The 25,658-nt window shown below is 38.2% G+C and overlaps 1 protein-coding gene across 1 annotated transcript; it reads left to right on the top strand.

The window, feature by feature from the left end:
- Positions 1 to 2,062: 2,062 nt before the first annotated feature.
- Positions 2,063 to 25,656, top strand: LOC146148106 (transient receptor potential cation channel subfamily A member 1-like). Its single transcript, XM_083387157.1, has 28 exons — positions 2,063 to 2,319; positions 3,435 to 3,609; positions 3,913 to 4,016; positions 4,323 to 4,511; positions 5,032 to 5,190; positions 5,563 to 5,752; positions 6,509 to 6,628; positions 7,370 to 7,571; positions 9,748 to 9,931; positions 10,719 to 10,826; positions 11,934 to 12,136; positions 13,219 to 13,363; positions 14,148 to 14,168; positions 15,352 to 15,565; positions 16,678 to 16,793; positions 17,062 to 17,193; positions 17,640 to 17,732; positions 18,072 to 18,316; positions 19,856 to 19,991; positions 20,333 to 20,536; positions 20,904 to 21,104; positions 21,309 to 21,437; positions 21,557 to 21,634; positions 21,750 to 21,818; positions 22,666 to 22,845; positions 23,243 to 23,413; positions 24,548 to 24,733; positions 25,063 to 25,656. The coding sequence occupies exons 1-28, from the start codon at positions 2,131 to 2,133 to the stop codon at positions 25,249 to 25,251; spliced, it is 4,332 nt and encodes a 1,443-aa protein (XP_083243283.1). The 5' UTR covers positions 2,063 to 2,130; the 3' UTR covers positions 25,252 to 25,656.
- The last annotated feature ends 2 nt before the right edge of the window (positions 25,657 to 25,658 follow it).

The raw sequence follows: 25,658 nt of genomic DNA, 5'->3' as shown, positions 1-25,658 counted from the left end.
GACAACATGCCAGTATAGCGCCAATGTCAAATTTATTGTGGGATGTATTTTACTTATTCTATTAGTCATTTTGCATGTTTGACTAGGCCTTCTAGGTGTAAATAAATGAATTATGCCTTAAACCTAGATGCACTGTCAACGTAACGTTCGCGGTAAGAAACGAATCGTATTAGTATGACCCTTCCGACTATAGTTGTTTTATCTGAGTGATAGCTCGTGGTAAGTAAATTTATTATAATGACTTTTAGTCGGATTTATAAGATACAACCAGTGGTAGGATTCAGCCGGTTCGCACCGGTTCTATAGAACCGTTTCACAAAATTTTATGAGATCAGCGAACCGGTTAGCACTGGTTACTGTCAATGGATTTTTGCATCTTATGTTATACACCGATTTTTGAGATCCAAGTAGCTCACGTGTTTTTTCTTTTATGTGCATTGATCAAATTTGCACTTTCAGTAATACATTGTGTAAATGTAGTAATTTTGCTTTTGAAATAGTTTGTCTGAAATTGAATTGTGGCGTCATAAGTACAAGCCATGAGACGACTGCTGCTTTCAGATTGGCTGTTAGCTGTGATGGGATTTAGTCAGGCCGATTTATTTTCGTAAGACGAAGTTCTGCCGTATATATAAACATAATCAGTTTAAATGTCGAAAATATGACTTTTTGTAACAGAACTGGCTAAAAAATATGACTTTTGTGATAGAACTGACTGACAAAAAATTTGAATCCCACCACTGGATACAACTATGACAATATGATATTAATGTCAACCAGCAGACCGCTCCTGTTGTTTGAAGTGCGGAATGTTACATTCTGCCGGTAGAACGTAAAGATTTGACGACCAGCAACTTTTGAGGCATACAGTGGTTAAGCGCGCAAATCAGCGAAAAACAGAACCACGTTTGAGTTCTGTCTGGTAGGATGTCACCATTCGTCTGAGACAACTTATAAACTTGTTGTATCTAGGAAGTCTATAGAAGTAAAACAAAATGAGCTATTTTAGGTTGCCACAATAATATTGAATGATAAATTTTCCCTCTTATGTTTGTAGGTATGCAGTACTAGTTAATCAGGAAATGCAGTCGTTTTAGATGCTTTTTAGACCTTGAAACCATATTCGAAAGTATGTACGCCTTTACGTTCATTTGGTGATATGCTATTCTAATGAAGCGAAGTATTGTTCTCTTTCGAACAACTCAAAAAGTGAAGGTCTGTTAAGCCTGGAGTTATAAAGATTGCGTTGCCGTAGGGTAGTGGAAATTATAGTTGTTTACGATTTTAGTTCACACGAATACTTCGCCGTTTATGCGCAAAACATGAAGGAAAAACAAAGCAAAATTTGAGTTTAGCCTAATGTAGTACCACTGGGATTTACGTCATTTTTTTAAGAAGCCTATGCGTACTCTGAGTCAGTGGTGTCCGGTGTTTCGTTCTAAAATGCTTAATGGAAAGTAGGGTCATTTACTGCTACATTGTATAACTTGAAAAAAGTTATCGTTAACACATTAGGTTTTTACGGCTACTTTTTTTGCTTTACGGTTTGCAGAAGAGAAGACTAAAGCAATGTACATAATGTTTTTGCCCATTCGGCTATATTAGCTTTTGCTTTCACGTTGATAAATATGTAATTCTTGGTTCTTGAGTTTCGTGATGGCCCAGATCCGGATTTAGGAGATACAGTTTGTTTTGTCAGTTCATCCTGAGGTTAATAATTTATGACATATATTTTTGCTTGGTTGTGCTTTTGTTGATTTGTATGCTGCCCTAATCCCTTGTTTCACCGCAACCGTTCCTGTGTTATATGGGCGCATTTCCGTTTTAGACATTTTATAAACTAAAAGGACAATTTTAGAGGTTGTTTAGGTATTTTAATTATTGCATTCTGTTATACTAAGGTGCCATTTGGATACCAAACATTTTAACAAGTATTTATAGAATTTATATGGATTAGCAGATGCTACTGTATGCTCTCAGTCGTATGGCTCTTTGTTCCACAGAGGTTAGGTTCGTGTATGTTTGAGTAATTATTGGCTTTTTCAAGACAGCAAAACCGCAAGTTGCCAGCCAGGTCCGTGTGGTGATTGTTCACCTTCCAAGGTCGTAGACCACCCGCCGAAGCTGAGAATGGAATTAAAGGAAAGGTCCAAGAGTGGCACGAAGGCGCTGTCGTCGGCTGTCATTGGAAGTATTAACCCTTCATTTGGCCAGTCGCCGCCAGTGGCCGTGGATCCGCACCAAAATAATGCGGCCCTCGGGCCAGAAAACGTTCGCGTTTTCACGCAATCCGACCTCGTCAATCTCACCCTGCACCAGGTAACTTGACAAACTAGTAGCGACAAATTGCTAGCCACATTGCCGAACCCTGTATCAGTAATACTTCGCGCCAGTAAGTTGGCGTTCAACGCTCCGAGCTATAGCGTGTCTAGCGCACATCAATAAACGGTTTATAAGCGATCGTGAGTCCAAACAACTCAAGTTTACGAGAATTGATCTTTTTGTTTCGACTAAACCGTGTAATTTATTTTTACGGCCCTTAATTTTTTCGTGACACCTTCTTGCAGTCAAATTTAGGGGCCACACACCATGCCGCCATAGAACGTTTAAAGCACTTATTTCGTTTTCTCATTTCAAGTCGACCTGAACAATTTACCGCTTTTCACTTAACATTTCCAACTCACCGAGGATAGCCAACCGAGCGCAATTCATTTTTTTTTTTTATGTTTCCTTTAAATCGCTTTAAATAGTTCACAACCATATCATTTTAACTGCACGTTCCAAAACGCTTTTTTTGTTTTGAATTTGATCTATTTTAGCTTAGCCTGGTTTTATTGATTTAAGTTTTGAAACTACAACTACATGGCAATCTTCTAGTACCCAATTTCCATATTTTTTATCAAATTAAACCAAAACTGTATTGTTTGATAACAGTTTTTGAAGTTGATCAGTTGTGTTTATTACAATCGACACCAGAATACATATATAATATTCATGGACTGTGCATGAAAACATTCGTTGTTTGGGTTCCTGGTAGAATCGCTCAAATTGCGAAGAGGAAACGTATATCAGACAATATTTGCATCAAAGAAAAAAGAGGAACGCCGTTGCTATAAAAAGATTGCCGTTGCTATTGCTATGAAAGCAATAGAACGTTTTACTATACCCGATGTAAACTTTTGTGGAAATTAATGAATGCTAACCCCCAATATTTTTCTAAACTCTTGTTTTTTTTAATTTTTCCATGACTAGCAGTTAAAAGTTCTTGCCATTGAAAATCAGAATATTGTGGTTTCCATAGCCTTTTGTACTGTTTCTCAGGGTTTAAGTAGATATTCTAGACTTAATCCCACGGGTTCGACGTCATCTCACGTCACATCGCCACCTTGAGCAAATATGTGATTTAGCGCTGAAATATTTCTTAACTCTTATAGGTGGCGCGCGAAGGCGACGTTATGCTCATGGAGAAACTACTGGAGCGTATTACACAGCTGCAGCAGCGAAAAAAACGACTGAATTCCAAGGACGATTCCAAACTTACACCTATGCATTACGCGGCGCGCTACAATCATTATCACATGATCAATTTTCTGATCAAAAATGGGGCGAGTAAGTCAATTTGTCTTTTTCCAGATGTCCATTGTTGTTATATTTATCTCTTTTATACAAGCCTTTCGAACAATTGCAGAGGAAATGCCATTGGGGGGAGTTGCCGTGTCGGTTTGTTGAAACAAAATGTGGACTTTTAGTATGACATCTGGAACTATACCCCAATGTTTCAAAGCCTTTATGAAATTATATCGCATATTGTCACTGTTTTCGGGACCACAGCAAACTTACGCGATATGCATAAAGCAATTGCTAATTTATTTTCATACAAATGGGTCTTATTTCCTGTCTATATTTGTAAAGGTGTTCAAGCGAAGGGCGAAGACGATGCCACGCCCTTGCACTTTATAGCTAAATACAAAAAGAAAAAGGTCGTCACCCAACAAACTAGCACCGAAGAAACACAGGTTTGCTCACTTATATCTCTTTGTCATAATACTCTGTAACTAGTTTAGAAACGGTCGATTTATTTCTCTGATAAGTCATAATTAGTTAAAATTAAAATATTCAAGTTTAAATATAAAGCTTTTTGTATTTAATTTTATTTATGATAACTATACAGCTCTTGACACTACTTAAACCCATTACTCAAAATGTCTATTTTTACATTCGTGATAGTTCCTTTGGCATAATTGCACTTCTCCTCGCGTGGTAACCCGTGTGATCAAAGTCACCCGAAGAAACTTACTCTTTCCGTATAATCTTTCCTTCAGGACTCGAGTTCAGAAGAGGAAGAGCTTCCACCTGAGGAGTCGTTCAGTTGCCTCGGACTCCTGGTGGACAACGGGGCCCAGGTGAACGCCAAAGATCTGATGGGACTTTCCCCGCTCCATCAGGCCTGCACCCGGGGAAACACCTCTGTTGTCCGCGAGCTGCTGGGGTGCCAGGGACTCGCTCTTGAGGTTAGCGCCTTTCTGTATGGCTATTTTATCGAAATAGATATAGTATAATTCTAGAGCTCTTCCGTCTGGATAACTGATTGATTTAAATAGCAAGCATCGCTTTACTTACAATTAACTTGTTGCCTTGCCATACAGTTTAATATCGACCCAAATTAAAAACCAATGTACTCCATTATAAAGTTAATTTTCAAAACAGCAATGGTGATCTGCTGAGTAAAAATAAAATTATGATAAAAAATAGTCAAAGCTAATCCCAAAATAATAATTTGTGAACACAGGTTAAAAATTATTACATTAACAGAAAGTATAAACCACATACGTGGTAAAAATTGAGCTTGCTTCTCGATTGAGTAACTGCACTTTAGGAAATAAATGCGAGCACAGGGATGGTGAGTGTAGCAATAACATATACATTTGTGCTGTTTGACACATAGTATTTCCGCCTAATTTTGGGATTCGCAAATTAAAAAATCCCTAAATTGACGATTTTTATTAAATTGCCAGTATGACATTTATTTAGATGACCGACCACCAGGGAATGACCGCCTTACACATAGCGTGCCTTTACGGCCACAAATCCATCGTAAAGCTGCTGATAGACGCCGGAGCCAATCTACGCTGCCGCGATAAAGACGTGACAACGCCTTTTCACCTGGCCTGTGCCGAAGGCTCCATGCAAGTGAGTTAGATTTTACGAAATTTACGTATCATTTGCAGCAAAATGTCCACGAATTTTCAAAGGCCAAATACTCCCATTTCAAAGCACTGCCAAATACTCATTAGTTTTTTAGTACACACTTTGAATTTAAATTTATTCCACGCTTTAGGTAAACTTCAATCACAAAAAAAGTATAAGACGAGTTTTATATTTATTTATAGGACGAGTTTTAATCACAATAGTTAAAATATGTAAGGCGCTGTATGGTGGTAGCCAGGTTTTGGTATTTTGTGGACACACGCAAGTCTTTTTGAATCTAACAGCAAGTTGATACAAAGAAGACTTGCACGTCTTCATTGTACAGTTTGGCTGTAACCATGCAAGTTATGATAGATCGCCCAAATTCTCCTAACCAAAGCCGACATGATCGCGGAACGAGCGATTGGAGCGGAAGCAGACGACGGAGGGAAGTCAAATGGAGGAGACGGGAAGAGTTTGAGTCGGCACACGACTGGTAACGGATTGCAATCAAACCAAGCTGCTGGAATGCTGAATCCTACCAGTTCCGCGCAGCCGACAAAGGGTAAGGCCATATATTCGTCAAAGGGTAAATTTTTCACTTTCTTATATCGATAACAGCAAAATACTCTAGCAAAGCTAGCAATTCAGATCAGACACAATTGACTGAATCTGGTAATTGTGTGAGTATTTTGCTGTTACCGATCAGGAATTAAGTTCGACTTTTATCTTTTAAGGGTCAAGGTGGTGATTTCCATTATCACATATGAAGTGCAACATTTCTTACATAGACTATATTTTGTAGTGTGTGATAAACTTTTGCAGTATATGTTACCATGAAAAAGTAGCAGCAAAATGTCTGGTAAAAAATTAATGGAATCATTCTAATAGCAGAAATTCTCATTTAAGAAACAATTGTTTGTTAAAGAATAACTTGGATTATTGTTTGCTTGAAGAAAATTGAACAAAGTAAACACCAGAAAAATTTTCTGCAGATACGTTTAAACATCAGCGGCATCAATAAACCTTTAGCAATTGATTAACCTAGATCACTTCTTCTTAAGGTCTTAAGGGCGCATTTAAACCGAAAGCTGTCTGGTGACCCGATTGCTTAACCCCAGGACGTGATAGTGATAGAGCTTCGTTGAAGCAATCGAAATTCCATGTTAAGTAACAGCTTCCTGTTTGGTAATACGCCATTTTGAAGCAACCATGCCTGTTATTGGCCCTTATTCCCGTCGTATAGCCAACATGCGGCAACCTGTCGCCTTTTGTCAATCTTTGTTCGTCGCCTCGTGAAAAGCACTTTCTGTTTACCAAGGGGGAGCGGCCGAATTGCTGCAGGACGTCGACGGTGAGAAAAACCTGCCTTTGCATCTAGCCATCGAGAACGGCCACTTATCACTGGTCGAGTTCTGCATCGAACGCTCCAAGGCTGCTGGTAAGTTTATCGTCGAGTGTGAACCGCTATAAAAGCCGAGTTTGTTATGAAACACTTCGTATGAAAGGTTCTATTGGAAACAAGTGCAATTTACTCTGTCGTTCATGAAGTTTTGGGGCATTAAGTTTATCATGAATGCTCGTATACCAAAAAAGTTCGTAATGCGAGCTACTTTCGTGTTTTATTGGCGAATTAATAAAGTAAGCCATAAATCCGAAATGCTACCTGCTTAAACATTTTAGCATATACGTAGCGTCGATTCGCTTTCCACCAAGCAGAGAATTCCAAGCAGACCAAGCAATCCCGAATTTGTTTCACCTAGTTATGTTATTAAAAATGCTCCTTTCAATTTGACGGAGTCTTTTTCTGACACGTCCGAAAGCGCTAACCTGGGCGTTTGGTCATCTAATGAGTCATTATAAAGACAAACAGTTTTTTTTTTTGATATTTTGCCCAAAGGTTTAAATTAAAATATCAGAACCTTCTAAAATTCATTCTAATATTTAATTGGCGTGTGATTAGTTTCAATTATTACGCTTTTAAGCCACCTTACACTCATTTCATTTTATTTGCCTTTCGTCATCAAAGCAATGGCTAAAAATTCGTGTGAACTGTATCTAGGCTATGAAAAGGCCTCGCGAACTAATATACAACAAACGAATTGTATAATGCAACGACTTAACACTACATCAGAGATCAGAGAGTTGCTCGCCAAGCCAATCGCCTGTTTAATTTCCTCAGGTCTTGGCAGTATGGTGACGTCTTGCCGGTCACGTGACGACTCGTGCATGCACCTGGCCGTGCAGTCCAACAACCTGGACATCGTGAAGTTTTTGTTGCTCGAAGGAGCCGATGTAAACGCAAGAAATTCGTCGCTTGTCACTCCACTGCTTCTTGCCTGCCAGCACAACGCTCACACCATAGTCAAGTTTCTGCTCGAACAGTAAGACTTGGAAATATATTAGTTCAGGCTTTGTTCTGGCACATAAGCGTTCCGGTGATTTAATTTACAACATGTATGGCTTGTGTGGTTTTGTTTAATGCTTCTGAGCAGGTTAGTCAAAAGGCCTTGTATATTGGTCTTGCGAATAACCAATTACATTTACTTTTAAACACATAAAAGCCAATTGTGTTAGATCTGACTGCAAAGCAGATCCCTAAAAACGACACTTTGCCCCGTCTCTCTAAATTAATTCAGTTTCAGGCCGAGTGAAATGGCTCATCCCGCGGGGCATTTTGTTTATGTCTTCGGAAGGGCCACAATTTTTTTAATAATTTAAAACGTTTATAGCCTCTATAAAAAGCTTTACTGGCGCGGGCCAGTGGGCCCGTTTGAAGATTTCCATGAACCTACGTTCAACCTCTTAACTCTGATATTAGGATTTGCCTTTGGCGTTCCGGCATACGTGACTTTCGCAATCGTGTATGTATACGTTTTATTCAGGAGTGTCAAACAACAATAGGCTATCACATCGCTTGTTTAAAAAGTAAACTTTGCGAATGGGACTGTAAGAATTACAACGACTCGAAAATCTTATTTCTGGAAACTTTCCTCAAACGTTTGACTGTCTCTCTTGATTCGGGTGATCACAGTTTTGAATTACTAATGAATGTGTATTACTATTCTGCTAAACGCCACCTAGATGGTTATCTTAAGCTTAAAGTATTTCGCACCATGTAATTTTTTCATTTCCAAGCTTTTTTTAGTTTTGGCCATATGTTCTATCTGGCGTTGCTATAACTCGCTTTGAACTTATAATATGTATATGAAAAGCAAAAACTTATAAAAAAGCAATAAAAAAGCAAATTAAAAAGACTAAAAACTATGTCAAATAATGACTTGGTTAAGTGATTTGACTTTTCTTTCAATTGACCCGAGCTGGACTTAGCTTATTGCTTTTTTTGCCTAAAACCCTTTTCTATAGCTATCTGTTTTTCGGGGACTGTTGTTATGTAGGGTTACCGGTACCATATTTGATGGCTTAAAATTAGAACAATATCAAAGAGCAACCATATCCAGCATTTTTTGTTGTTATTTAGTTATGACGTCACAAAAATGCGTCAAAAAGTGTATACCGATTGTTAATATTTTGCTAACATGTCTTACTAGCTAACTAGCATATCGTGTTTGATACTCGCTGACAATTAACCCGCCTCTGGACCTATTACACAGTGACGTAACAATTAAATTCACATTGAACGAAAAAAAAATAACGTCAAACTATTACTCTTCTGTAAGTTAGCAAAACAGACTAATCACAACAATCTATTACCCAGAATAAGGAAAATGTTAGCTATACAGAACACTTTCGTAGACAAATGAGGTCGAGACGTAACATGTATACGGTAAGACGTTAATTAGGTGAAAAGGCTAGAGATGGACTGGGATCTGAATTGGGAAAGAAAGACTTGGACTTCACTTGTTGATTGTTGAGAATGACTTGACCTACACTTAAGTTATTTGCAAATTACTTGACTAGAACTTAAGTCATTTCAAAATGACTTGTTTACAACACTGTAAATACCACAGCCCGATATTGGTCGTTTGTTTGTTTGTTTGTATTGATCGATTACCGGCATTCATTTATATTTAAAACCAGATCAGAGGCACACTTTTTTTAATAGTATAAGCCAGTGTTTCTTAACCTTTTATACTTGGGGGCGCACCTAGAGACTTATGAAAACGTGGCGGCGCACATTACGAGCGAAGCGAGCGCGAAGTTTTTGAGGTGTACCGATATTTCTCTTGAATTGCCTGCATTTTTTTATTATGGTTTTATAGTTGCATATCTTTAAAGGAACTTCCAGCCTTGAAACTAAAAATGGTATTTTGTCCATTACAGTCTTACTCCGATTAATTTACTTATTTCGATATGTTTTTTACTTTTGCTCGCGGCGCACCTAGCAGTCTTCCATGGCGCACTAGTGCGCCGCGGCGCACCGGTTTGAGAAACGCTGGTATAAGCGAAAGTAGACGAGCACAAGTTTTTAGTCCTCATGTTTCAGACATCACACCCCTCTCGAAATGTATTTGATAGTTTTTTTATGTGTCTCTGCAACCACCGACCAATATCCTTTAAATCCAGCCATTATGTTCGAAACACTAATTTACCACGCAGCAATGCCAACATCGAGCTGAAAGACGCCGATTTTATGTCTCCCCTGCTGGTCGCCTCACGGTACGGCCATCTTGAAACTTTAGCCTGGCTGATCGACTACCACGCCGACGTGACTGAAACTGACAAAGATGATCGCACCTGTCTTATGTGGGCCGCTGAAGAAGACAGAACCGACGCCATCAAGGTATAGTAAACTTGTTCGATCTTGATTCGTTTTATATTGTTTCGGCTTTTCATTTATATTGACTCGATTGTGTTTGGTCGGCACTATGCAGTTCAAGGTTTGACTACTAAGCCGGGTGCATTCAAAAGGGTATTACCAAAAATCAGTTTGCCTAATCGTAATTGTCGTATTAACCTCGTTTTGTACCTTTGTTGTTTGATTTACCTAATTTTCATACACTTATTACACGCACACTCATTGTCAAAGGTTTTGTGTACCAATGTTAACTTTTCTGTACCAATGTTAAGTCACCTTAATTTGGATTTACCCAGAACTGTGACCAAATTCTCAGTCGCGACCCAACCAAATCAACAGCGACCCAAATTAGGGTCACGAACCATGGGCTAAGAAACACTGTTACAATCGATGTCAATGCATCATTATGATTCTCAAAAGCCAATTAATTTAATCCCTATTTATTTCTATAATTTAGATTGGCAAGCAGAGTGTGTTGATAGTGTATTGGTATACTGTAACGTACTCTTTCCACACGCTTTGTCTAACTGCTGCTATACTTGCGACAGGATTATATATCACGTTCAAAACAGCCTCGGTGTTAGGTCTTGACTCACGTACCGCTTCCAGGACAACTGAATAAAAATCCCCAGACAGAAAGGTGTGCTGCACGGCACGCGACCTAAGCCTTGTTATCAATCCAAAGAGGAATTATACGGGCGCGTCAAAACGCAATTCCACAAATAGCCTAATCCAGAGTTCTAACGCTTGTTGTCATTTTCCTTTTTCGCAGCTGCTGCTTACTCGCAACAAGATACGCATGATGATCGAGGAACGCGACAAGTACAACAACACCGCTCTGCACCTCGCGTCGGTCAAGGGACACGCACTTACCGTCAAAGTAAGCATTCACAACTGGACATTTGCGCAACCGTTGAACCACTATTTTCGGTCCGACTGATTTGCTACAGTAAACACATCGCGCAAGGCAGGATCGCATTTGTCCCGTTATAATTTTTATTTGCTGGTTTGAGCATGACCACCGATAACCCACCTGAATTCAAAAAGAGACCAACCCCAAAATGGAGCAATGTCATTTGAAATGCAATTCGTAGGGAGCTTTAAATGAATGCAGCCGAAATGGGTTAGACCAGGCCACCAGACTTTTTGCACATTACATTTTTTTGCAAAATGTCTTCAGAGCCACTTTTGCGATAAGTCAGATTGCGGCATTCCATGGTCATGATTTTTGTTTTAATATTTAAATATTATCCAAAAAGGTCTATTCGAGTTTGTTGTACTATATAAATTATTGTGTTTAAAAAGTAAAAAAATTACTTGTCTAAGAAAAATCGAAGATAATTAGCTGTACCTTAGAATTACTTAAAAAACATTGCAAGTTGTAAAACTAGCTCTTATGTTTATTCGTTGGCCGCTAGGCAGCCTTGCCTATAATAATCAATAAAACAAAACGTAAACAAACATACCTGATTAACACTGATCACGTGTGCACCACAAAACGGTACATAAAATAAACTTATAACGAATGTAACCCTCACTTGGAAAGTTTATTGGCTAGCGCCAGTGTTGTGATGACTTAAGCCAATGACTTGACTTAAGTGCACTTAGGTCACTGTTTTCAAATGACTTGACTTGACTGAAGTTTTTTAGACAAATTATGTATCCTTATTTTTGCACATAAACAATTTGCTTGCCCTCTATAGCCTTTTTGGCATTTTTTAGTTAAAGTATTGCTCATAATCGGACGAGTTAAAAAATTGGACGAGACCTTAATAGCTTAACGTATAATTTTTATGACAAGGACTTGACATGGAATTGACTTGCTTAATTATGAATTTTGGGGACATGACTCGTTATTTATTTAAAAAGACTGACTTGGACTTTTCATTTTACATATAACTTGACTGGGACTTAAGTCATTTTAAAATGACTTGTTTACAACACTGGCTAGCGCACATTGGCCGTACGCAAACCTGTTGACCTGCAGTTGCTACTGGACTATCGCGCCTCAGCCGACATCAAGAACGACGACGACCGAACCACGCTACACATGGCAGCTTTGCACGGACACGATTCGATTATTCCTGACCTGGTCAATCGCGACCGGTCCATCATAAACTCGGGTGACGAGGAGTCCAACACCGCACTGCACCTTGCATCCATCGGTGGCAATATCCGATGCGTCACCTTGTAAGTCCTCCCCGTGCTACGGGTTTGTTTTGTTCTGGATTTAAAATTCTGTTTGGAACAGTCTGTGCTCCTCATTTGGGGCAGTAAAACTTGCCTCTCGTGTCATAGCAAATCCCCTATTGTACCAAGTTTATATGGTGGGTATATGCATTTGAAGACAACTAAAACAAGAGAAGCTGTGTAAATTAAATTTTTATTTCTTTGTTTTGTTAAAATGTCATAATAACTGTAACTCACGAAGTTTGTATTACGTTTGAAGATTTGCCGACTGGAGGTCTTAAAATATCTCTTCTTACAATTAATAAATTTTACTCAGTATGGCGATCAATTATAGGGACCATTGATTTGTAGCTCAGTTTACCCAACGACCCTGTAGTCAAAAAACGATTTATATAGGGATCGCATTTTTTTACAAAGCTTTTTCAAACTTGGTTTTACATCAACTTTAATCAACTGTGCATTCCACGAAATTGTTTATTGAGCCAGCTTGAAAAAATTGTATGGTTCTTTAAAAGGTTCGAACGTCGTTTCTGAAGTAACCATAGGGTGAAATATCACTCCCTAAAAGACAGTGGTGAAAATGGAACAACTTTCTTGCGGAAACGATGAATATTTATTTAAAATGACGTCACAAAGTTCCGTCATTACGGGACATCTAAAAAAAGTAGCCACAAATTTGAGGTTATTATTTCATGTCGAGCACAAATATGCAACTCAACCCTAGTTTAAATACATTCAAGATTATGACGGGATGGCTTGTTAAAATTAGAAAAAGTTGCTAGGAGTTAAATCATAAGTTAATTACTTAATAAAAAACACAATAACTGTAAGTTGGTTTTATTAAGATAGTTTAATACGTCATTTTTTGAAGGGATAAAGGCTATTGTTTAGGAACCTTCAATGTTGTCACCATACATTTTGTTGTAAAATTATAACTAAAACATCTTAATACCCACTATATTTGATAGGAGAAGTGTATTCCGTTATATATTTAAACTAAAAAAACTGTACCCGATTAGACACCTTACAGGGCTCGCTATACACACTCGCCAATCACCCTTTAACATTCCAATGCACTTTAGGTTGATTCAGCTCGGCGCCAACATTGAAATGCGCAACGCCAAGCAATGGACGCCCTTGGATTGCGCGGCCGCTTTCGGTTGGGTGAAACCGGCTCGAGCCCTCTTAGAATCCGGGGCCAACGTGCAGCCGCGCGGAAAAATTAAGGTAACAATTTGCTGACATTGTTTGCTGGCGCAGGTTTAAATGTGCGGTTTGTTGCTTGTGCGCGCTTGGACAATGAACGGTATTAACTGGCCCATTAGGCAGGGACCGTGGTAAAGGAAGGTTTTCCAATGCTTTGTGTCTTAATCCCGGAGCGATATGCTGTATCAAGCGAATCGCCATCTGTTCAAATACCACTACTAAGTCAAATGACTTCAAATGCCTAAAAAGCGACAACTGGTCTCGTATGCGGATGTTAGAAGGATTTCTATAGGTCATAATTTTTTTTTTACAAAGGTCATAATTTTTAAGGATATTTTGGTAAAATTTGTTCCAGAAGGAACGACTTTGCGCATTGTGGACATTGTTCGCAAAAATGTCGAACCCGTTATAGGGTTCTGTACGGGCTTTCAAAAATATCCGAGCTTTCAACAACGGTTACCAAAACCGAGTATCTGGAAAACGAGAATGTGTCGCCCTACTCGTAAAACCTGGTATTTCGCCGCTGAACTTAAACCGGACGTTGATCCGGACTTTTAACGCTAGACAATGATTAACGTTGCGAGATATTTGCTCCCCAAAAGGTTGCGGCCCCATAAGTCGATTTCGCACCGTTTACTTTACTGCGCTGGGCGAAGTCGTCGTTCTTAAGGCGCATACTGCAATGCTATTTGAACAGCGATTTTGCGATCAATTGTGTAGCCGTCTTGTTCGACCGCCAATGACGTGACTTTTTATTATGCAATATATCCTTTCTTTTAATTGGCTTTGATTTTTTTTCAAACAGGGCGGATACTTAGGCGGAAAGGTAAAGTAAAAGTATGCCGGTGCTGTTTTTTTGTTTTTTTTACATTGGTGCATAACGTAATTTCAAACCGTCAATCCGGCATTCCCTATTTCCTAATCATTGTTTGTTCTTGGTTTATCTTTGTTTGGAATGCCATTGCCTGTCATTCTCCATTAACTTTACGATAACATCTAACGTGTTTTTATGGACCAGTTCGAATGTTTGAAAAGTATTACTGGAATCACGAACAGGGTATTATAACTAAGCATTTCTTTAACTTGTTGGTGTTTCCTTCCATGTCGCAGTGCAGTTTCATAAGGTAAGATACGTGCTTTATGCCCTCTTGGCAATTTTGTCAAGATCCACAAAACTATGAAACAATGGTCGCGACAACGTGCTGGTAGAAGTTATAGCACAACGCTTTAAATTCATCTGATAATGACTTGTATATAAAAAAATGTTGGCTTTCGCCAATATATACGACTATGCTGTTGGATCGTGAAACCGAACTTTGTTGTGTCGTTTTGCATTTGTGAGTTAGTTATACTTGGAAAAGCATGTGGCTGTAACGAGTTTCATGTGATTTTGTTGTTTATTTGCTGCATGAAAATTTGTATTGCACGATTTAAAAATTAAGATTTCAACAATTTCAGTTGGCTGCCATTTTGGAATTTTCCGGAGTTTGTTTGCTTCCAATAAGGTCAGGTGACCTTAACGTTGCAATAAACGAACACCTTACCGCTTTGTGCCGTTTAAAAATAAGATCTTGTCAAGTACTGGCAAGATCTTACTTTTGCTAAACGTGGAACCCTTGTATTTTTTAACATAGACATTAGACATCTTTGCAAACACTCGGTCGTTTGTAAAATGTGCAACCGCAATAAATTGTAACAAATTGTGTTTTTTGATATTTGAAATAAGACACAAGATGCCATTTATTAAATAAAGGTTGCAACATTAACCCTGCTTTTTATTTACATACCTTTTATCTTTAGTCAAGTCAAACTCATTTTTTTCGTCAAAAGTAAAAGAAACATACATTTTATCTTTCGTCGTGTCCGTTTTGGGTAAAAGAACGGTAAAAGTTAAAATAGCCTAATGTAAATTCATTTATGACTTCATTCCAATCGCACCCGAGATTGCGTAACATCTAAAACATTAGAATCCCAGATTTTAACAAGGTTTTACCGGCGTCGTTGCCCAGATCTGCGCCTTACACCTGGCCTGTCAGCGCGGCCACGTGGAAATGATCAACCTGCTGCTGCAGTGGAAAGCTGACGTGACGTTTCGCGCCGCCGACGGCCGCAACGCCCTCGACTACGCCATCGACTTTTCGCAGAAAGAATGCGTGTTGGCGCTCATCAAGCACGAGACCTGGCGTTCGTCGCTCAAGAACGCCGTCATCCATCCCGTCACCGGTAAGTGAGGCGGATTTTTTTAGTTATACTGAGCAGAAATCACTAAAAAACACCTGTGATGACTTGTTTAAAAAATGGATTTTGACCGTTCCGTTAAAATTTGCGTTTTGTGCACCAAAATCGGAGAATAAAAAAAATCTTCCTTTTACCGCGCACCTTTTACCAGAACCAAAAAAATATTGAAAATATTTTTTTCTTTGTCACTCCGTAGGAATTAAGGCAATATGCCTAACCGTAATGCATTAAAACTTTTATGTCCCACGTCAAAAATATTGAAGATTCACTCCTGAGCCGCACTATGTTGTCCATGAAGGTTTATTGAGTCTTATATACTACCTATTGATACGTCACACTTGTGTTGAAGTATGCCACCCTTCTTTTGTTTAGATTCGTTTGTAATTAAAAGCTGATCTGAGAAACCTATTTCGTAATCAACAGTTTCTCTTTCGGTTAAATTAGGCGGTACCCTGACACAATAATAGAGAGAGTAAGAACTGGGCACGTGCAAATGTGTTGTGTGCACGCTTAGATCACACAAACACGAGTAAATTTCCGATGTTATTTAGCTCAAGGCAATTTACACTGATCACAAACTGCTAATATTAGACATCTACCATATTTTGCTCGTCAACTGCAAATAGAGCTCTACTTTTAAACAATTTAATTCATCTTTTTGGATAATTATAAGACATATAGAGAAAGAGTTACATTTAAAAGACATACAAACTAGGTCAATTTATTTGACAGACTTACACCCTGAATATTTATTGTTTCCCTTAAGTTTTTCAAAAGGAAACACTATAAAAAACGAATAGAAAACATACTTTTCGCGAAAATAGTTTGACTCAACTATGCCGTACAGTCACATAAAAATATAATATATTTTGTTAAAAACATGAAAAGAAAACGAAATTTAAAAAATGAGAACCTCTAAAAAGAGCCTTATATGATGAAAGGAAAGCTTTACTTAGAATGTGCGCACAATCCGCACATATTGCAGGATATTTCCTAAGCAGGGTAACAATGGCTTTTTCAACATTAATCTTGTCTTGCCCAACAAAACATAATTACAACGTGCAAAGCTCTACACCCACTTATACTAAATTTTTCAGGTCGTCTTACTACTCCCATGCGCAAACTAATCATGAAAATGGAGGACATGGCGGAAATTGTTTGCAACCAATGCATCACCGACAATGGAAAGAAACCGGAAGACGATAGCTATTCGGTAATGCTTGAAAGACAGTCTTGATGTGCTTTATAGCAATCGTTAAATACACGTGTAAGGACTCATGTTGGATTTGTTCTGACCCAAATTTACATCGTGGATTAAAAATTACCAAATGGCCGCTTAGGATATACTCTTTATTGAAAATAGAAAGCCATAATCAGTAAGGTTAACCGTGTAACTGAGTAAATAAACCTAGTGCTTTTCAAGCCACCATACACCATGTTATGCCGCATGCTTTGCGTAAATATTTGCATATTCCCCATAGATTACCCTGTTGTACGAGTTTTTCGACGACATGTACGCTTCCACCGAGTGGTTGGACAGGACAGAGACCGGAAGACCTCACAGCAGCTACGGCGAGTCAGCTGCCTTGACCGCTGACGAAAACACGTACACGGTACTCAATATAGGCCTAGTGTGTCTTGAAAACTCAGACCTTACCTTACCTCTTGCGGTGGTTATTCTCGGCGATCGGGTATTACCGTTTCTACTTCTTTTACGCACACTCTTTTCAATTTATATTGTGGCTTTGTTGAGTTCCTTTTGTGAATCAGGCGGCTATGAAGCAGAAAAACTCAAGCTTTCACTGTGCCATTTAACAGCAATGATAAATGAAAATGGACAAGGATTTGAAATTGCCCTACAGACATATTGGGCCAAAATGTTTAAAAATAAGTTGGTTTACAGTCAGATATTTTTTTATTTAAAAAATTGGTTTTACATATATTACTGGTGTTTTTTGTATAGCTTAAGTTTTGATAAGTTTATCGTGTAAAATTTTACCAAACAACCTTAGATATTTAGTTCTCTACGATTTATTTTTAACGACTGAAACTTGGTTAGGTTTTTGACGAGCACGACCAGCTTACCAAAGATGCCCACACATACGACAACAACTCGGACGTTCTGCAAAAGAACCATCCTTTAAAAATAATGGTAGGCCTATATGTTTGAAGTGTAAGCGTCAGGTGTATTTACTCTTACCTGCTTTTTCTCTCTATATGGATGTACTTTTGTAGAGCAGCGATTTTTGTTGCGGTAAACGTTTCTGCCAAATGTAGTCAGGAGCTATGTTTTTGACATATTTTAGCGGAAATAAGTTTTTTAGTTTATTAAGCCAGAATAAGTTTTATAAGTTCACCAAAGCGCATTTGTGCTATACTTAAAAAGTGATTTAAAAATATTAATTCGGTTTTAACATTTCGTCATGTCTAATTATACCAACAATTGAGTACAAACAGCTGACTTTTACTAAAAGTTCACATTCGTTGTCAGGTTGCTTCCAAGTGCGAGAATTTGCTCCTTCATCCGATCGTCACGGGCCTGCTGAACTACAAGTGGCGGCGCTACGGTCGCTACGTGTACTACATCAACCTGCTTCTCTTCATGGCCTACCTCATGCTGCTCAATGTCTACATGATGCTGCTTCCACCCTTCTACCGCCTCGACTGGGTGAAAATGGTCGAGGCGCGGACGCCGGGTGAGTTTAAGTTAACTTATACGACTTACTACTGTATAAGGTTGTTTTAAAGTTTATTTTAGCAGAAGGTAAAATGCGCAATAGTTATCTCCAGTGTTTTTTTAAGGTGTTTTGGAATTTCTCCAGCGGTTTCCCAAATTTTGGACTTGCAACTTTTTGGTATTTAAATGAAACACTTGCGGTCTCTTAAAACTACTTAGCGGTCACCCAAACCAAACCTTAAAAAAACCCTTGTTATCTCATATGCATAAATCTTCGTATTTTTAAAAATAACTTATATCTGATAGTTATTAAAACTTTTCTTTATTTTTTGCAGTTTTAAACAAATCAATGTGAGTTCATCGACACTGTGAGATGTTTTTATTGATTTATTTGTCATACATAAATGTTAATTCTTATGAGATATTTTTTACATTGTCTATATCAGGGGTCGGTAACCTACGGCCTCCGGCCCGCCAATGTAATTCATCCGGCCCGCCGCCTATTTGACAAACTGGACACGAACCCATTTCATATACTTTTTGATTATTTTAACTATACGTAGGTGCAAAAATTTTCGGGCTTAGCGCGAATGATTTTTAGTTATCCGGTTAGTTTAAGTCTTGATGTTGTCTTTTGAACTAAATCAGCGCTTCTATGCCGTTGCGGCGTGGAAGGCTGACAAGTGCGTCGCGGACAAACGGAAAACGTATTCAAAAATATTGGACATATATTTTTATTATTATCGGTAATGTAATAAAAACTTGCAAGAAATTTAAAAGAAATCGCACTCGCACGCCAGATGTGCCCTGACTTAAAAACGTTAACAAATACTGAACTACATTAACCATTAAAGTTATTGAGTTTCTTCAAAGTACTTTTATTAAACTCTTCGTTAGTAGTATGGATGACGACGTGTGGACTCGAATTTTAAACCAAACAAACGTTTGTTTCGCGCTTTGCGCCAACACTTTACTGCCTCCTCAAATAAAATTAAACACGTCTTTAAGTGCAAAAAATCCGAGGCCCGCCTGATTGACAGTTGTTCTAACATTTTAATACCACAATTCTTTGTTAACATTTTGTGCGGCCCGCAGAGACCTTTCTGAGATTGGTTTTAGCCCGCGACTAGAAAAAGGTTGCCGACCTCTGGTCTATATATTTAGTCTTATATTAACAAAACAGGGCGGATCCAGGAAGCACCAAGACATGCCCCCGCCCCCAAATAAAACACTTACAAACTTTTACTAGTAATTTGCAAGAATTATTCGACCGAACGTCTTATATTTTTACTATATTTTTGATCAAGGACATCTTTTCAACCCAAAGGAGTCGTGTATATCATGGTATGTTACACAATACCCACTACAAAACTGGATTACACCAAATTATTTTATTAATGCCACGTCTTCTTTCAAAATGTTATTCCCCTTCTTCAAACTAAAATTCCGGATCCGCCCGTGCAACAAACCTGATTTTACAGCTGTTTTAGCTGGACTAAATGCTAAATAAATTTCCTTTTAAACTACGACCGAAGAGATATTGTTTAGTGATGGACTAGAATATATAACGAAGTGTAATCTAATACATTTTGTCGCAGAGAAAATTGCTTTTTTTATCGACAAGAAGTGCTAACGACGTGGCCGTGGTTAGATGGATGTCAAGTGTTAAATCGGGCAACTCTTAACCTAAAGTGGGCTATACTCGCATTTTCTGTGATCAACTTACTGCGGGAGGTACTCAATACTTTTTAAACTGTATACTACAGCAGGCCTAAAAATCGAAGCCAACAGTGGGAGTTAGTAAACTCATCCTTGATATAACTGTTTATTGCTCTGCTTGCCACAAACAATTCATTATCTTGTAAAGTTATGTAAACAACACTTAATGTGCTAGTCTAATTCAAGTCATTTATACAGTAATTGAACTCCAGTCAATCTTTTTTATTTAAAATCATACGTCAAAATGTAAATAAGTCAAATATATACATCAGACATAAAAAGTCATTGACTCCCGTATATTGAGGTCAAAGTAACGTTGACTTGGGATAATTTTACGCCGCATTTTTGTTGTGCAGATTTTTCAACTCTTCAACCAGCGTCTTAACTATCTGGACTTCACCAACTTGGTGGAGGTCTCGCTTTACGTGCTCTCACTTCTACTCACCCTTGACTTCGGCGATTACTCGCTGGACAACCTCACGCTCCTCACTGGGCAAAAGCTTAACAACTCTCAGCTCGTCTACTTAAAGAATCTGCAAGCTGAGACCGGTCTGAGACAGGTATATGTGCTTGGCTGTTGACCAAACAAGTGTTATGCGATATACGTAAAGGGATTGACGTTGGGTGCCGCACTTTCTAGCACATGACTCAGCAAAATTGTCAATTAAACAAAGCAAAAAGATTTTATGAGACTTGGCTTTTTTAAACGAGAAGTACAACCAATCGTTTTGACTGATTAAAGGTCTCTAAAATATCGAAAATTTGAAACGACACATCACGGTACACGCAGTTTGTTTTTTATCGGTCGAACACCTCATTAAAGTTTTGATGTCGCAACATATTACCCGACATATGACAGTTTATACAGTAATTTCTACTGATAGAAAAGGAAATAACATTTCTTTACGCCCTATATACAACTCACAGGAATGGCAGCAGGAGATCGGTGCCTTCGCCGTGTTTTTGTCTTGGATGGGACTCCTTTTGTTCATACAAAAAATCCCCCGCCTTGGAATATTCGTGGTCATGTTTACCGACATCTTGAAAACATTTGGGCAGTTCTTCCTCGTATTTATTCTGTTCGTCTTTGGATTTGCCTTGTCTTTTTCAATTCTACTAGGCAATCAGGTGTGTGTGTACACATGTACCATTAAAAATATTTCCGATCTCCTAAAAGTAGTAATTCTGCAATCGCAGATGGTATATACTTCTGGCTCCCAATATTGGTTATGCAGTATTAAGTTACGGCCGACGTGCAATTTCAACATAGTTAAATACTAAAGCAGGTTGGTCAGGATGTTTTAATTCGTATCTCGTTTTTGTATGACACAGCACACGTTTGAGCATTGGTACGAAGCCTTGGTAACCACAACTGTAATGATGATTGGAGAACTTGATTACGGGGCAATATTCTTCTCCGCGGCAGGAACTAATATTGGCACAGCGGAATACTCAGAACAGGTAAGTGGACACCTTTACAAAGGTACTGTTTGCCTGTTATTATGACATTTATTGCTGTAAATCTAACTTATATGATGGGGCATGTTGTCTGGTCGGATAATTTATTCTGTTTGTTTTAGATCTATACAAAGCAAGTGAGCACGGTCCTGTTCGTTATTTTCCTCATCGTCATGACAATCATCATTATGAATTTGCTGGTAGGTCTCTAACTGTTGCAGTTTCCTTCAAAAGTTCGCCTCGTAAAAAATGGCAACACCTTTCTTGTAAAAAAACACTATTTTAATACAATTTTTTTATTCTGTTAATATTTAGGTTGGTCTCGCAGTCGGTGATATTATACAAGTTCAGGAACATGCAACTTTAGAACGACTTGGTATGACGGTACGTATAAGTAATACTAAAATAACATTGTGTTACTTGCCATGAAACGGCGGTGCAAGAGGGATAAATTGCTTTAAAAGTTGGCCTTCGTGTCCTTGTATAGCAATTAAGAATATGTACAAGTAGGATAATTACTTATATAGAAACCTTAACGTAATATTTACTGCAGGATTTTTTTACCTAAATATTTTAGTTAAAAATTACTTTGCGTTTTGTAGCATTAGACATCCCCGCTGTATTCCATACGAAGCGTCCGGTATAATTACAACGCTTTTTCGGCGTATAGGCAACAGCTTTTCCGGCGTATATAGGCCTACTGCCGAACTTCGACTTCAAATTTCTGACCATAAAAATTTGCTTAAATACTTTAGACGGACTATAGACCAGGGGCGTGTAAAGATGACAAAAATGACTACTTAACTGGCTACAAAACGAGCTAAGGTTTTCCTAGGATGGACGTGATAAAATGGACTACTTGACGCAGCCTGTGCGTGTCACAAAACTAGAGTTGCGAGTCTAACTTGTGTCATTGAAGTTAGAGTCATTATCACAATTTCGTTGTGCTCGAAAGCAGGGAATTTCTAGTTGGACGAAATTCAGCATAAAATAGGCCTAAGCGAGTTAACGGAATAGAGACGCTTACTGTTTTTTTGGCGTTCCTGGACTTTACTTGATTTAGTTAATCAGGTAATTTGTTAAAAAGTATACGTCAACAACCAAATTTCTTGACTTATTTGAGCCCTATGTTAGTCATACTCAAATTACTAGATTAGGAAAGGCGATTTGTTTTTTCGTGTTTAAAATGCATTGTCAGGTATTTTAAAAACGCAATTTTATTCTGTTCCAGGTCGATCTGGCGCTCGAGGTGGAATTTACGATTCCAGCTTTTATCCGAAAAAAAGTCTGCTTGCGAAAACAGACGCTCGAGATAAACAAATACAGAAAATCAAACTTCATAAAGCGATTCATGTTTGAAGACTCCGAGATGTCGGTGGAACACATCAGCAAAACTCTCGACAAAGAAGTGGTAAGTCTGTTTTCCACTTTTAATGGAAAAACGAAAACAAAGACTAATATATGGATTATTACGCTTTATAAACCTTGCAACCGAGGCAATGCGAAATATTACCCTAAAGAATTATTTCCGAAGAATTTAAAGAATTATTCTAAACAAAGAATTATTTCTAAATAATTATTTCGCATTAACTGAGGAGTGATGATGATACAAGTAGGTAAATAAACGTCTTTATCAATATGATATCTATTTTCTAGACATTTTTGCCTTTGTGATTTATTGCACAAATACATTTACAGATCCTTGCTTAGTGTATTTATTTCTATTGGTTTACAGCAAATTTTTCAACCTTATAGTGTTTTACCAAATGTGGCCGGAGTATTTCCTATGTTTGTATTTTAACTTTCAGGTGGATCAAGAAGAAGCGCGCTCGATATCAGATCGCTTGCTCAGTGGTCTGGCTGGTTTGCGAGGACGCATGGGCGACCTGGTTGTGGATCAGGGCGAGATAAAACAAGGTGTTAGGACCATTCGGTCCTTGGTGCGAGACGTGCGCAAAGAAACGAGAGGCTATGCAGACGTGAGTATGCGTTTTGTTTTAATTTTTGTAGACTAAACCCATGTTTTCGTTAGCTGAACGTGCAAACTTACGAATTGCTAGTCCTGAATTGAAAATAAGACTACACACTTTTTTTTTTTTTAGTTGTTAGGTGCTACATTAGATTAGGAACGATAGATTTATACTTTGCAGTACCGAGACATCCGAGAGGCCTTAAAATCGATATATATAACCTATAAAAAGAGAATATAGTAAGCAATGTGGAATTTCGTTAATCGTTAAGCCATATGCAAACTTCAAAGACCCTGGCAACAATCTATTCCTTGTAAATCTGGCTACACATAGAACCCCAGTGGTGTAAACGAGTCATTTGGAAATGACTCAAGTCCAAGGCAAGTCGTTTTCAAAAAATAAGTAGTCCAGTACTCCAGTTGCCCACGTCTGGTCCCAGTCCAAGTCATAATAGGAGCAAGTCAACTCCAAGTCAAGTCATTGGTAGAAAGATAAATCGTCTAACTATTAAAATTGGTAGCTCAGTCCAAATATGAGCAGCAACTCAACTAAATAACATAAATGCAACTTATATCAAACAAATTGTTTTATGTGCAAAAATTGAAATAAATAACCTAATTTCATAAAAAAAATATTGGAAACTTTTCATTTCAACCCAAACCAGTCCGAAATCATTAAACCAAGTCAAGTAATTTTGATTAATAAATTAAGTTAAGTCATGTCAGTAAAAATAGTAACTTAAGTTGTTGACTCATGTCATTACAACACTGTATAACCCAAATAATGGTACCGATAAATTTATTTGTCAAGAGTTTTATGCGTAACTTTTATATTTCGGTTTTACATTGTCATTTACGTCTTTCGTTTATTTATATTCTCTTTTGTAGGGATAAGGGATGCCCGATACTTGATACTTTATTCCAATACCAATACCCAATGACGTCATTACTATTGTCAAACAAGCCAAACAGATATTAAACTTACCGAGCCATTTTTTGCAGGTTGTTAGGCTAAAATTTGATTCAGCTTCAAGAGTTTTAGTTATCTTTTACAAAAATTACAAGTAGAAATCTCGGCGATATATGATTCCGTTATGGAAACGGAAAACAAAGGCAGCTAGCTAAAGCGTGGGACTTTTCGCAGGACATCAAAGAAAATCTATCGACGACTGGAACGAGCCTGGGAAGGCAAATCGACATGACGCACACCGGGATGGTTCAAACTACACAGCTGGAGTCGAACCAGACTCGGGGAAAAGTTGATGGAACTCGGGCCGTCATAGCCGAACTGCAGCAGGATGTTGAACACACGAAACAGGAGTTGAGAAACGTACGATTCTATTTGTTTAGTTTAATTTTAACCATTTTACTATCTAAGGGTAGTGTGTTAGTGTAACTGTGCCAAACAAAGACGTTGATTTCGCATAGATTGTTACATATTCTGGCCTACGAATCAGTAGATCTTGCCGGCACTCTTCCACTTAGACAGTGTTGCCGAGTTAATAGCAGGATTACGACTATAAATCTGTTAAACACAACACATTTGTTAGTTTAAGTAAACCTGTATTTGTCTTTAAATGAAAACCATCTAAATGTATCGTTTGAGAACACACTGTCCCAGTGTCCACGGTATTGCCTATTTTATGCTACTTTCTCTAGGTGAAACAAGAGCTGGAAGAGCGAATGATCGCAATGCAGGAAGCTCTAATCTCCCGCAGCTGGCAAGAGTTAGAGGATGGTCTGAAAAGATGTCACTCCATGGTTGAGTCAAGCAGGAAGGAAATCATGGAGAACCTGGAAGAAATGAAGATCGTCCTAGTCAAGGAGAAATACATGAGCAACGTGTAAATCTCGCAAAGCTTCGCAAAGCTTCGCAAACCGCTCGCATGAGTTTGGTGTTTGTTGCTAGTGCTTATTTTACAATTATCTTGGTATAGACCTTCACTTTTGCTTTTATTATGAGATGTAATTTATTTTTTGACATCAGAAATCGAGGACATTTTGACCAACAGAAACAGTATTATCAAACAGTGCATTGGGCATTTTACGCACAAAATCCCGTATGAAATTTTTAACTTATTTCCGCTCGCTCTGTAGAACACATCAAGCTAAGGTTGCTTGACTGTATTGTTGGTACATTTTAATTTGTTTTATGTAGTCTTCTATCTCTCTTCAATGTCACATGCAGTAATGTGTTTATGTATATATATCTTCCAATAAAACCATTCTATTGCGTCGGGATAATTCTAATGATT

The sequence above is a fragment of the Ascidiella aspersa genome, chromosome 4 (assembly GCF_963924565.1).
Source record: "Ascidiella aspersa chromosome 4, kaAscAspe10.2, whole genome shotgun sequence".
Lineage (NCBI taxonomy): Eukaryota > Metazoa > Chordata > Ascidiacea > Phlebobranchia > Ascidiidae > Ascidiella > Ascidiella aspersa.
This window is presented reverse-complemented; position numbering and strand designations above follow the sequence as displayed.